Source organism: Amblyraja radiata, chromosome 45 (assembly GCF_010909765.2).
Source record: "Amblyraja radiata isolate CabotCenter1 chromosome 45, sAmbRad1.1.pri, whole genome shotgun sequence".
Taxonomy (NCBI): Eukaryota; Metazoa; Chordata; class Chondrichthyes; order Rajiformes; family Rajidae; genus Amblyraja; species Amblyraja radiata.
In genome coordinates this window covers 6078143-6092989 of record NC_046000.1, presented here as the reverse complement: position 1 = coordinate 6092989, position 14847 = coordinate 6078143, and the positions used below count along the sequence as shown (strand labels likewise).

The 14847-nt window shown below is 44.7% G+C and overlaps 2 protein-coding genes across 2 annotated transcripts in view; one reads left to right on the top strand and one right to left on the bottom strand.

Annotated features, from left to right (window-relative positions):
- The window catches only part of naaladl1 (N-acetylated alpha-linked acidic dipeptidase like 1), a 29551-nt gene extending 27389 nt beyond the window's left edge, over positions 1-2162 (bottom strand). The window contains exon 1 of the mRNA XM_033015216.1: positions 2148-2162. Within this exon, the coding sequence (XP_032871107.1) occupies positions 2148-2162 (15 nt within the window). The remainder of the gene's footprint in view (positions 1-2147) is intronic.
- A 10694-nt stretch (positions 2163-12856) lies between these two features.
- The window catches only part of nxf1 (nuclear RNA export factor 1), a gene marked incomplete at its 5' end in the record, with an annotated part of 82569 nt that continues 80578 nt past the window's right edge, over positions 12857-14847 (top strand). Inside the window, one exon of the mRNA XM_033015215.1 lies at positions 12857-12989. Coding sequence (XP_032871106.1) covers positions 12857-12989 — 133 coding nt within the window. The remainder of the gene's footprint in view (positions 12990-14847) is intronic.

Here is a 14847-nt window from a genome sequence, read left to right as displayed (position 1 = left end):
CTTTGATGATACTGCCAGCCTTTTTGAGGCAGCGACTGCGATAAATCCCCTCGATGGAAGCAAGGTCAGAGCCGATGATGGACTGGGCAGTGTTTACTACTTTTTGTAGTCTTTTCCTCTCCAGGGCGCTCAAATTGCCGAACCAAGCCACGATGCAACCGGTCAGCATGCTCTCGACTGTGCACCTGTAGAAGTTAGAGAGAGTCTTCCTTGACAATCCGACTCTCTGTAATCTTCTCAGGAAGTAGAGGCGCTGATGAGCTTTTTTGATAATTGCGTTAGTGTTCTCGGACCAGGATAGATCTTCAGAGATGTGCACGCCCAGGAATTTGAAGTTCTTGACCCTTTCAACCATCGACCCGTTGATATAAATGGGGCTGTGGGTCCCCCTCCTACTCCTTCCAAAGTCCACAATCAGTTCCTTGGTTTTGCTGGTGTTGAGGGCCAGGTTATTGCGCTGGCACCATATGGACTGTTGCTCGATCTCTCTTCTGTACTCTGACTCATCCCCATCAGTGATACGTCCCACAATAGTGGTGTCGTCAGCGAACTTGATGATGGAGTTCGCACTGTGGTTCGCTACGCAGTCATGGGTATAGAGTGAGTACAGCAGGGGGCTGAGCACGCAGCCTTGAGGTGCTCCCGTGCGGATTGTTATTGAGGCTGACACATTTCCACCAATACTGTGGACGAGGAAGTCGAGGATCCAGTTGCAGAGGGATGCGCAGAGACCCAGTTCTGCGAGTTTGGTAACCAGTTTGGAGGGGATGATTGTGTTAAATGCCGAGCTGTAATCAATGAATAACAGCCTGACATATGAGTTTTTGTTGTCCAAGTGGTCCAGTGCGGAGTGGAGGGCCAGCGAGATCGCATCCACCGTTGATCTGTTGTGGCGGTACGCGAACTGCAGTGGGTCCAGGTTTTTGTCGATGTAGGAGTTGATTTGCTCCATGATCAACCTCTCAAAGCACTTCATAACCACCGGCGTTAGTGCCACTGGTCGATAGTCATTGAGGCATGTCACCTTACTCTTCTTGGGCACCGGTATAATTGATGCCCTTTTAAAGCAGGTGGGGACCTCAGACCTCAGATGTGAGAGGTTGAAAATGTCCGTAAAAACTCCCGCCAGTTGGTCTGCACAGGGTTTTTTTTTTTTTTTGGATAGAAACATAGAAACATAGAAAATAGGTGCAGGAGTAGGCCATTCGGCCCTTCGAGCCTGCACCGCCATTCAATATGATCATGGCTGATCATCCAACTCAGTATCCCATCCCTGCCTTCTCTCCATACCCCCTGATCCCTTTAGCCACAAGGGCCACATCTAACTCCCTCTTAAATATAGCCAATTAACTGGCCTCAACTACCTTCTGTGGCAGAGAATTCCACAGATTCACCACTCTCTGTGTAAAAAAATGATTTTCTCATCTCGGTCCTAAAAGACTTCCCTCTTATCCTTAAACTGTGACCCCTAGTTCTGGACTTCCCCAACATCGGGAATAATCTTCCTGCATCTAGCCTGTCCAACCCCTTAAGAATTTTGTACGTTTCTATAGGATCCCCCTTCAATCTTCTAAATTCTAGCGTGTACAAGCCGAGTCTATCCAGTCTTTCTTCATATGAAAGTCCTGATGAATTTGGAACACCTGGAGTAAATATCACAGGGCAAATGTGCAAACTCCACATATACGTAATCGGGGAAATTATCAAACTCTGGTCTCTGGCACTGCGAGGTAGCTCTCCGACCAGTGTATCCATGCTTTCAGGCCCATTAAGAATTTTTATTTGCTTTAATAAAATTATCTCTCAACCTCAAAAGTTGGCGCAGCGGTAAAGCTTTACAGCGCCAGGGACCCAAGTTTTATCCTGACTACAGGTGCTGACTGTACGGAATTTGTATGTTTTCACCGTTACCTAGGTGTTTGTTTTCTTCGAAATCTGTTTCCTCCCACAGTCTACAGATTTGTAGGCACAAATGTAAAAAAATTGGCCCTAGTGTATGTAGGGTAGTTTTAATGTTTGTGGATCATTGGTCAGTGGACTGTGCTGTATCTGTAAACAAACCTAAACCTTCAAATGCAACACAGTGTGATATACTCGTTCTGCTTCATCTCATCTAGGCAGACAAATCGCCCAAACCAAGAATCAACCTGGAGAGCCCTCATCTTACTGTCTCAATATCCTTCTTTAAATAGGGAGAACATGTTGTACACACTGTTCTTGGCGACCTCACCATGGGCCTGTCTGCCTATATGTATGCTCCTGTAATTGCTTGCTGGGTTTTAAGTTTCAGTGTTTTCAGTTCACCACCAATCTCATGATGTGATAAAATACTTTTGTCTTTTTCCCCCCAAATTGGATGGCCACTTTTTTCCCGGGTTTTATATTATTTGCAGAGCCCTCAGCCCTTCAGTTAGGCATTTGTGTATTCTTGAAACCTCTCTCCAACCCTCTGCCACCCAACGTTACTTCAGCGTTGAACTTGGATACATCACACTTGATTTCGAATACAAATCGCTGATGGTATGACGTGCAACATGAAAACAGGCCCTTCGGACCGCCAAAGATCGACACGAAATGATGGAGTAACTTAGCAGGTCAGACAGCATCTCTGGAGAAAAGGAATAGGTGACGTTTTGGCTCAAAACCCTCCTTCGGACCACCAAGTCCATTGTCGACCATTGCTCATCTGTTCACACTCGTTCAATGTTATCCCACTTTCCCATCATCTCCCAACACACTCTGGGTCATTTACAGGGGACCAATGAACGTTTTTGGGATGTGGAAGGATGTGGACTTTGGAACCGGAGCACCAGGAGGAAACCCACGCAGTCACAGGGAGAATGTGCAAACTCCACACACCGACATTGTCAGGATCGAACCTGGGTCTCTGGCGCTGTGAGGCAGCGGCTCTACCAGCCGCGCCACTGTGCTGTCCTACATTGTGAGCAGCTGGGATCTCTCATTTACAAGCCTTGAATTGTATCTTTAGTTAATGCCTCCTCCACCCAATAGAGTGTGCATATGAACAAGCACATTTAGATGTATTTAGTGGGCAAGATTGCACTGAGTGTGTTGGAATGACGAAGTGTGCATTTGCCCAAGATGGTGAGTTTCTCCTTCAAATTGCAGTTTTGTGGTCTAGTTCAAACTTTGTGCCTGAAAAGTATTATTGACCTAAGAGGCCATGTTGTTGTTGCGACTTGTGGAACGTTTATGGGTGAAGAAGAGGGTTTTGCTAGAGACTGGAGCTGATAAACCATTTTTTTGAATAGTTTAGAGCATTGAGTGCTTGCTATTGGGACAGCAATCTAGATGAAAAAGCTTGGTATCCATTCATCGGGTTCTAAATAAAACCGTTATAATACAACACACGTGCTTTCAGCAAGTTTGGATCAGTTTATTTTTTGTGAGTGCAGTGGATTTGTGAGACGGAAAGAAGAGGGGCCTTATTGTTCCAGATTTCATGACAACCCTGAAGAGTTTGTGTGTGGGAAGGAACTGCAGATGCTGGTTTAAACCAAAGATAGATACAAAATGCTGGAGTAACTCGTCGAGACAGGCAGCATCTCTAGAGAAAAGAGTTTATCATGGGTTTCATTCATCCTAAAAAAATATGACTCATAGGGCAGCACGGTGGCGCAGCAGTAGTGTTGCTGCCTTACAGCGTCAGAGACCTGGGTTCGATCCTGACTACGGACCCCCACCCCCCTTGTATGTGATATTGGATAACTTGTTTAGAGGGGCAGTGAGTCCGAAGAAGGGTCCCGACCGCAAATGTCACCTTTTGTGTTCGCCTGAAATGCTGCCTGACCCGCTGATGCTCCAGCAATTTGTATATTTTATTGCAATTCCAGGGCAGGGAAGAGACAGTTCCTAATCTGTGTAGTAATATCTGATTTGAAGAGTGCATGTAGGAATGGTTGTAACTTTGTTTCATGTAAAGGACAAATAACCATTTGGGCTCACTGACAAGATGCTGTGTGTGGCCTGACAACATGGGGGACTTTCAGTTGACTGGTAATATTTATACACACTGGTGTCAAAATAATGAGCATCTAACATGCACTTTTCCACCATTACTAAGTGGCCTTCTCTTAATGTTTTCACGTGCTAGAAAGGTGAGCTGAGGTTACAAACTGCAATTTTGACCCTCATTAACCCTAACCCTTTGCAAAGGCTGGGAGTTTCCAACATTGAGTGAGGCCATATTTGGAGTATTATGTTGCCTGTCATAGGAAATATGTTGTTGAGTTGTCAGGTTGTTAATCATGCATTGTCGTTCCGCTGACTGGTTAGCACACGGCAAAAGCTTTTCACTGTACCTCGGTACACTAAGGACATTTATTGTCAGATACACCAATTGGTGCAGTGGAATTTGAGTTGCCGTTTGCTGCACACCAGTAAAAATACAACACAACATTAAAGAATTTAACATAAAATATAAAAACATCCCCCTACAATGGTTCCCACTGTGAGGGAAGGCAGCAAAGTCCAGTCCTCTTCCTCTTGTCCACCCATAGTCGGGCCTATTTGAGGCCTCCGCAGCCAGTCGCCGCTACGGCAGCCCGAAGTTTCAGGCCCTCTCGCTGATTGATGGAACTCCGGCGTCGGGAGAACACTCTCAGCGGCCTGGAGTGTCTGGAGCGGCCGCTTCCTCCCGTGGCTCCCGTAGTCCACTGGTCGGAGCTCTGACACTGGCGATATCGGCGAGAGATCCCAGGCTCCGCGGTGTTTAAAAGTCAGCGCCGCCCATACATGACACGTGACAATAAACTAAAATCGAAGGTGGGAAGGGTACAGAGAGGATTTATGAAGATGTTGCCAGGGCTTGAGGGAACTAGAACTTTATTCCACAGAGAGCAGGAGGATGAGGGGTGATCTTCTTGAGGGTATTAGACATGGTAATTGCACAGACTTTTACCTTGAGTAGGGGAAGCAAGAATCTGTGGACATATGGGCCTGTCCCACCTAGGCGATTTTTTGGGCGACTGCCACAAAATTTTCAACATGTTGAAACATTTTCGGCGACAGTGGCAACAATTTTTGCTTGTCGTACGTGCTGTCGTAGGTGAATTCCGTTAAAACTAGTCCTTGGACAGGCCCAATAGGCTTTGGGTGAAGGGGGGAAGATTTAATATGAACCCAAGGCAAATTTTACAAAGGGTGGTGGGTGTATGGAACGAGCTGCCAGAGGAGGTAGTTGAGGCTCGGACTATCACAACATTTAAAAGACATTTGAACAGGTACATGGATAGGATAGGTTTAGAGGGATATGGGCCAAACGCAGACAGGTGGGTTGATCGGCGTGGGCAAGTTGGGCTGATGGGTCTGTTTCCATGCTGTATGTATGACTCTATGACCAATCATCGATTGTGTGCTCAGTAACACCTAGGGAGCTCAATGTCATGTCTATATGGTGCAAGCAATGGGTACCAGGGTGCAAACCCATCAGCTTCCACTGCCTTGCTCAGTATGATATAACAGAAACATTTCTCGCTTATTTCTGTTGAGCCACCCAGCTGAACTTGCATCTTTGAATAATTAAAAGGCAGCACTATCCTTTTTGAGGTTGCATGGTCATCTGTTCATTATCATTGATTACGAATGCTGGAACTGCCAACTCAGCAGCAGCCCTACCATAGTTCTTCTTGCGTATGGCGTGCACAGCCTAAAGTTGTAGGACAACTTGTTCTATTTGATCTTATTTGATTGTGCACGCCGGGTTGATTGCATTCGTCGAAACACTTGATGGTTGCAATCCTCCACCACCCCCCCCCCCACAATAGTTGTTGGAATAGGGCTGCCATTACTTTGAGAAGCAATGGGCAGTAAGGTAATCTTATCAGTTAGCCAGTAATCCAGAAATGTAAGAAAAAACTGCTAGCAGAGAGAATGCTTTTTTTTAATAAAAAGTAAGAAATATTAAAGTTACATTAAGCACAACGAGTACTTCTGGTGGCGCACAAAGCAATGTGAAGGCTTTAAAAGTCTCATGAACTTCAAAGACAATATGAAACTATAGGCAAGGTCAGAAAAGATGCTATCCTTTGGAAAGGCATGTTTGGCTAAGAGTGAGTAGGGAAATGTACGTCCTGTGGAATTGTTCTCATGACAAAATTCTGCAATACCCCCATGTCATATATAATTCCAAATTCAGGCACAGGGTGCAGATGGAAACATAGAAATTAGGTGCAGGAGTAGGCCATTCGGCCCTTCGAGCCTGCACCGCCATTCAATATGATCATGGCTGATCATCCAACTCAGTATCCCGTACCTGCCTTCTCTCCATACCCTCTGATCCCCTTAGCCACAAGGGCCACATCTAACTCCCTCTTAAATATAGCCAATGAACTGGCCTCGACTACCCTCTGTGGCAGAGAGTTCCAGAGATTCACCACTCTCTGTGTGAAAAAAGTTCTTCTCATCTCGGTTTTAAAGGATTTCCCCCTTATCCTTAAGCTGTGACCCCTTGTCCTGGACTTCCCCAACATCGGGAGCAATCTTCCTGCATCTACCCCTTAAGAATTTTATAAGTTTCTATAACATCCCCTCTCAATCTCCTAAATTCTAGAGAGTATAAACCAAGTCTATCCAGTCTTTCTTCATAAGACAGTCCTGACATCCCAGGAATCAGTCTGGTGAACCTTCTCTGCACTCCCTCTATGGCAATAATGTCCTTCCTCAGATTTGGAGACCAAAACTGTACGCAATACTCCAGGTGTGGTCTCACCAAGACCCTGTACAACTGCAGTAGAACCTCCCTGCTCCTATACTCAAATCCTTTTGCTATGAAAGCTAACATACCATTCGCTTTCTTCACTGCCTGCTGCACCTGCATGCCTACTTTCAATGACTGGTGTACCATGACACCCAGGTCTCGCTGCATCTCCCCTTTTCCTAGTCGGCCACCATTTAGATAATAGTCTGCTTTCCTGTTTTTGCCACCAAAATGGATAACCTCACATTTATCCACATTATACTGCATCTGCCAAACATTTGCCCACTCACCCAGCCTATCCAAGTCACCTTGCAGTCTCCTATCATCCTCCTCACAGCTAACACTGCCCCCCAGCTTAGTGTCATCCGCAAACTTGGAGATATTGCCTTCAATTCCCTCATCCAGATCATTAATATATATTGTAAATAGCTGGGGTCCCAGCACTGAGCCTTGCGATACCCCACTAGTCACTGCCTGCCATTGTGAAAAGGACCCGTTTACTCCTACTCTTTGCTTCCTGTTTGCCAGCCAGTTCTCTATCCACATCAATACTGAACCCCCAATGCCGTGTGCTTTAAGTTTGTATACTAATCTCTTATGTGGGACCTTGTCGAAAGCCTTCTGGGAGCCAGATACACCACATCCACTGGTTCTCCCCTATCCACGCTACTAGTTACATCCTCGAAAAATTCTATAAGATTCGTCAGACATGATTTACCTTACGTAAATCCATGCTGACTTTGTCCAATGATATCACCACTTTCCAAATGTGCTGCTATCCCATCTTTAATAACTGACTCTAGCAGTTTCCCCACTACCGATGTTAGACTAACTGGTCTGTAATTCCCCATTTTCTCTCTCCCTCCCTTCTTAAAAAGTGGGGTTACGTTTGCTACCCGCCAATCCTCAGGAACTACTCCAGAATCTAAAGAGTTTTGAAAGATTATTACTAATGCATCCACTATTTCTGGAGCTACTTCCTTAAGTACTCTGGGATGCAGCCTATCTGGCCCTGGGGATTTATCGGCCTTTAATCCATTCAATTTACCCAACACCACTTCCCGGCTAACCTGGATTTCACTCAATTCCTCCAACTCCTTTGACCCGCGGACCCCTGCTATTTCCGGCAGATTATTTATGTCTTCCTTAGTGAAGACGGAACCAAAGTAGTTATTCAATTGGTCCGCCATATCCTTGTTCCCCATGATCAACTCACCTGTTTCTGACTGCAAGGGACCTACATTTGTTTTAACTAATATCTTTCTTTTCACATATCTATAAAAACTTTTGCAGTCAGTATTTATGTTCCCTGCCAGTTTTCTTTCATAATCTATTTTTCCTTTCCTAATTAAGCCCTTTGTCCTCCTCTGCTGGTCTCCGAATTTCTCCCAGTCCTCCGGTATGCTGCTTTTTCTGGCTAATTTGTACGCCTCATCCTTCGCTTTGATACTATCCCTGATTTCCCTTGTTATCCATGGATGTACTACCTTCCCTGATTTATTCTTTTGCCAAACTGGGATGAACAATTTTTGTAGTTCATCCATGCAGTCTTTAAATGTCTTCCATTGCATATCCACCGTCAACCCTTTTAGAATTAATTGCCAGTCAACCTTGGCCAATTCACGTCTCATACCCTCAAAGTTACCTTTCTTTAAGTTCAGAACCATTGTTTCTGAATTAATATGTCACTCTCCATCCTAATGAAGAACTCAACCATATTATGGTCACTCTTGCCAAAGGGGGCACGTACAACAAGACTGCTAACTAACCCTTCTCATTACTCAATACCCAGTCTAAAATAGCCTGCTCTCTCGTTGGTTCCTCTACATGTTGATTTAGATAACTATCCCGCATACATTCCAAGAAATCCTCTTCCTCAGCACCCCTGCCAATTTGATTCACCCAATCTATATGTAGATTGAAGTCACCCATTATAACGGTTTTGCCTTTGTCGCACACATTTCTAATTTCCTGTTTGATACCATCTCCAACTTCACTACTACTGTTAGGTGGCCTGTACACAACACCCACCAGCGTTTTCTGCCCCTTAGTGTTTCGCAGCTCTACCCATACCGATTCCACATCCTCCAAACTAATGTCCTTCCTTTCCATTGCGTTAATCTCCTCTCTAATCAGCAATGCTACCCCACCTCCTTTTCCTTTCTCTCTATCCCTCCTGAATATTGAATATCCCTGGATGTTCAGCTCCCAGCCTTGGTCACCCTGGAGCCATGTCTCCGTGATCCCAACTATATCATAGTCATTAATAGCTATCTGCACATTCAACTCATCCACCTTATTACGAATGCTCCTTGCATTGAGACACAAAGCCTTCAGGCTTGTTTTTACAACACTCTTACCCCTTATACAATTATGTTGAAAAGTGGCCCTTTTTGATTTTTGCCCTGGTTTTGTCTGCCTGCCACTTTTACTTTTCACCTTGCTACCTATTGCTTCTACCCTCATTTTACACCCCTCTGTCTCTACGCTCACACATTTAAGAAACCCTTTCCCTTTTACACCATCCTCCAATATCCCATTCGACACCCCACCCCCCTTATTCAGTTTAAAACCACCCGTGTAGCAGTGGCAAACCTGCCTGCCAGAATGCTGGTCCCACACCTGTTAAGATACAATCCGTCCCTTTTGTACAGTTCCCCCTTACCCCAAAACAGATCCCAGTGATCTAAGAATCTAAATCCCTGCTCCGTGCACCAGTTCCTCAGCCACACGTTCAGGTCCCGTATCTCCCTGTTTCTGCTCTCGCCAGCACGAGGAACTGGAAGCAAACCGGAGATAACAACCCTGGAGGTCCTGCTTTTCAGCATTTTTCCGAGCTCTCTAAAGTCACGCTGCAGAATATTCATCCCCTTCTTTCCGACATCGTTTGTGCCGACATGCACTACCACTTCCGGATGTTCACCTTCGCCCTTGAGGATTTTCTGCACTCTGTCCGTGACATCCTGGATCCTGGCACCAGGAAGGCAGCAAACCATCCTCGCATCCCGTCTGTTGTCGCAGAAACCCCTGTCCAACACGGCCCTTCAGGAGCTCTACCTGGATGCACTTCTCGCATTTGTAGCAGCCAGAGGCACCAGCGGTGTCCTTGACCTCCCACATACTGCAAGCATCACACTGAATCAGCTTGCCTGACATCTCCTTCTTTCGTCTCTACCTCTCAAGCGTATTGCGTGGTCTCCTCTCCTCAGCAGCCTCCTCGCCGAAGACTCTCGAGCCAAAGACTCACACTTTTCTCACAGGGCACTTCCCTCACAAGGCCGCTCCTCACTGCTGCTCCCCAAGAGCAGTCTTGCTTAAATTGACTGATAAATTGCCTGATTTACCAATTTACAAACCAAATTCCTCAGTTTTCAACTGTTTTCCCGACACTCTCAACTGTTTTCCCGACACCAGATGGTGATGGCTTTGTTCTTTGAAGAAGTAACCAAGAAGATTGTTGGTAGTGCAGTAGACATTGTCTACCTGGTCTTTACCAAGGTCCTGATAAGGTACTATCTGATAAGCTAGCCTGAAAGATTGGATTATATGGGTTCCTGGCTGAGCAAGCCATTTGGATACCAAATAGGCTAGAAGGGTAGGGTGGTGGGGGAATTTGTTTTTCAGACTGGATGTGAAATAAGAAATTATGTGCCACAGAGATCAGTGCTACGGTTGTTGGTTATTGACAGTAATGATTTGGATGAAATATAGCTTTGGTGTGAGGTAGACAAAAATGCTGGAGAAACTCAGCGGGTGAGGCAGCATCTATGGAGCGAAGAAAATAAGGTTTGAGGTTGAAAAAAGGCCGGACCCTTCTTCAGACTGATGTGGGGGGGGTGGGAAGAAGAAAGGAAAAGGCAGAAACAGTGGGCTGTGGGAGAGCTGAGAAGGGGAGGGGAAGGGAGAAAGCAGGGACTACCTGAAATTGGTAGTCAATGTTCATACCGCTGGGGTGTAAACTGCCCAAGCGAAATATGAGGTGCTGCGCCTCTAATTTACGGTGGGCCACTCTCTGGCCATGGAGGAGGCCCAGGACAGAAAGGTCAGATTTGGAATGGGAGGGGGAGTTGAAGTGCTGAGCCACCGGGAGATCAGGTTGGTTATTGCGAACCGAGCGGAGGTGTTGGGCGAAACGATCGCCAAGCCTACGCTTGGTCTCACCGATGTGGAGCAGCTGACACCTAGAGCAGCGGATGCAATAGATGAGGTTGAAGGAGGTGCAGGTGAACCTCTGACGCACCTGGAAAGACTGTGTGAGGTGGTAATTTAATTTATTGTCACGTGTACTGAGGTACAGTGAAAATCTTTTGTTGTGTGCTAACCAGTCAGCGGAAAAACTATGCATGATTGCAATCGAGCTATCCAGTGTGCAGATACATGACAAAGAGAATAACGTTTCGTGCAAGGTAAAGTCCGAGTAAAGATAGTCCGAGGGTCTCCAATCAGGCAGTTGGTAGCTTAGGACCTCTCTCTAGTTGTTGAGAGGATGGTTCAGTTGCCTGATGACAGCTGTTCCTGAATCTGGAGGTGTGCCTTTCACACCTTCTGCATGATGAGAAAGGGTGACCTGGGTGAGACTTGTCCTTGATTATGCTGGTGGCCTTGCCGTGGCAGCGTGAAATGTAAATTAAGTTGTGTGTGTGATGGTCTGGGCTGCGTCTATAATTCTCTGCTATTTCTTGGATGGAGCTGTTCCCAAACCTTTCCTTGATACATCCCGATAAAATGCTTCCTACGGCACATCTGTAGAAGTTGGTGAGAGTTGTTGGGGACATGCTGAACTTCCTGAGCCTTTTAATGAAGACCATTGCTTTGGTATGGGTGGTCCATGCTGGTGATATTTATTTACTCCTTCAATGTTGTCAATACATACCAGGGTATGAGCTTCCTGAAGTCGATCACAATCTCCTTTGTCTTGCTGACGTTGAGAGAAAGGTTGTCTTAACACCAGGTCGCGAGTCTTTGCGATGGATGTGTTCAAACAGATGGATGATTATTCCTAAAGGAGCGCTAACTCAAACCCCAATGTCTACCAGCACAGAGAATTAGTTAGCTTCTCGTGAAACCTTGGGTAATTGTCGAAGGGAAGTTGAAGGGTTCTGAAATTTGGAGATCTTTGCAGCAGATTATCATGTTACAAAATCTGACAACATCAGATATGTTTGATGAACTTTGCTACATTTATTCACCAGCTGGTCATGTAGTGTACTCTGAAATGTGCATCCTTCATTTGTTTTTTACGCAGATCTTTGTTGATTTTACTCGTTTCCTCTCCATCTATGCTGAATTCCCAGGTTCATTCCACAGCATTGAGTACGAGTTGAAAATATTTCCAGCATTTTCAAATTCTTGATTTTATTTTAAATTCCAGGCAGCCTTTTGATAATTATCGTATTCTCAATAAACCTAATGTCACACTTTACTGAGTAGAGATTTCCAGGCCTGAACTGAATAGAAAAATTAAACAGTGTAGGAAGGAACTGCAGATGCTGGTTTAGACTGAAGATAAACACATGGTGGAATCAGGCAGAATAGCATCGCTGGAGAAAAGGAATAGGTGACGTATTAGGTCGAGATCCTTCTTCACACTCTGAAGTCTTTTGTGTCCATCTTCAGATAAATGCAATAGTTGCAGCAACTGGGGGCAATTCTGTTCCTAATTTAAACACATTAAGGAATTTTCTCCCACTGTTTGCTGCTTGCAGCTGACTAAAATTGATTTTTGTAATCTATTATTCTTTAGCAGCTTTGAGGACTTCAGAAAATGTTTGCAAAGTAAAAAATAATTTACAGCTAAAGTTTTAGATTTTATTTTCAATGTGGCCAGTAATAAGGTATTAGTGAAAGGTTTCAATAAGTACTTTTTTTGGAGTTTTAAAGCTTTTGGCCTCATTTGGAGGGGGGAAACCCCCCTGGAAATCATTAAATGTAAAACTGGTTCAGATTTAGCAAAGTTGATCTTAAGTGGGTGTAAATAGAGATGTAGTAACTGCACAATCCACAGAGAGTGCACCCTGCATCAGATTCAACATTCACAATAAGCTTGTGTGTGTTTTCTATTTCAGCTTTCCTTTATAGTAGGAACAGTACCATCCATGTGTAGTAGTTCCCATTCAACCCTGAACTGAACCTAAACTATTTGAGACTAAATTGCTTCCCTGGCTCTCTTCAGCCCCCCAGAGATCAGGATCCGTGAATTATCAATTCCAGGGGAAAGGAACAAATGAAGGAAGATGGAATTGGAGAAAGGATAAAGGAGACAGATATGGAGGTAAGAAGAAAAGTAAATCAAGTGGACAAAGGCAGGAAGTAATGTGAGAAGGGTTAGAAGCAGTAAGCCATGCAGGTGGAGATAGCTTCCCACCTTCACTGCATCAATTAAATTCCCTGAATATATTTTGTTCTCCATTGGACAATATAGATAAGTATTGATATCTGGAATAGACATGATAGGAGATATGACTTGTTTCTGTGCTTGTGGAAGTTGCAGTGTGACAAAGGTCATACCGACAGTTCTCAGTCTTTTCAGGTGAGGCAGAGGGTCACTTGCACCTCCTCCAACTTCATCTACTGTATCTGCTGTTCCAGGTGTGGTCTTCTGTATATCGGCAAGACCAAGCACAGACTTGGCGATGGTTCGTTGAACATCTCCGCTCGGTCTGCCTAAACCTACCTAATATTCCGATTGCTAAACAGCCAGACTGACCTTTCTGTCCTGGGCCTCCTCCACTGCCAGATTGAGGTCCAGCGCAAATTGGAGGAACAGCGCCTCATATTTTGCTTGGGCAGTGGTATAAATATTGACTTCTTCAACTTCAAGTGTATGCATATATATTCTCCCTCTCCATGTTCCTGATAGGTGTTCCTTGACGCACACTGCAAGGTTCTTGATGGTCAGCCTTACTGAAAATTAAATAAAGGATTAAATAGCATGCAGTTTTACTTATTGCTTTTATATTAGCGTTTTGAGGGCGTATTGTTATTGATAAGAAATTAGAAATCGTGCACAATTTCAAGGGTCAAAATCTATAAAAAAATTGACTGTTCCCGAGTGTAATTTCGGAGCAGTGTGGGGACTTGGACTGTGCTGCTCTCCTTGAGCACAAGTAAATAAAGTGTGCTGGCAAAGGAATGCAAGTTGCAGAGTTCAGTTGATCAGTGACGACATGCTGTATAAATCTGTGACTAACATTTCCGGTCACTTGTTGGAATAATGATATTTCAGATGGGAAGCTAAATAAGCTGGCATTTATGTTTTAACATTTCTATCCTGTTGAATTATGAAAGATTATCCAAACTTTTATCAAACTGACTTGCTTCTTTTCCACACTTTATTTTCATCATAGCATTTCCGGTCACTTTTTCAAGCTTGTAACTTGTAAAAAAGTGAGAAATAAGGAAGTGCAGAAAGGTCTGATGACAATCCCGACCTGAAACCTGTCCTGTCCATTTTCTCCAGAAATGCTGCCTTGCCGGCTGAGTTACTCCAGCATTTTGTGTGTATCTAAGGAACTACTTGGTCTCCTAATCTGAGGAAAGACATTCTTGCCATAGAAGGAGTGCAGAGAAGGTTCACCAGACTGATTTCTGGGATGTCAGGACTTTCATATGAAGAAAGACTGGATAGACTCGGCTTGTACTCGCTAGAATATAGAAGATTGAGGGGAGATCTTATAGAAACTTACAAAATTCTTTCTCCAGCTTTTTTGTGTACCTTCGATTTTCCAGCATCTGCAGTTCCTTCTTGAACAAAATTCTTAAGGGGTTGGACAGGCTAAATGAAGGAAGATTGTTCCCGATGTTGGGGAAGTCCAGAACAAGGGGTCACAGTTTAAGGATAAGGGGGGATCTTTTAGGACCGAGATGAGGAAAACATTTTTCACACAGAGTGGTGAATCTCTGAATTCTCTGTCACAGAAGGTAGTTGAGGCCAGTTCATTGGCTATATTTAAGAAGGAGTTAGATGTGGCCCTTGTGGCTAAAGGGATCAGGGGGTATGCAGGTACAGGATACTGAGTTGGATGATCGGCCATGATCATATTGAATGGCGGTGCAGGCTCGAAGGGCCGAATGGCCTACTCCTGCACCTATTTTTCTATATTCTTGTTTACAAAACAAGACAGTGCTGG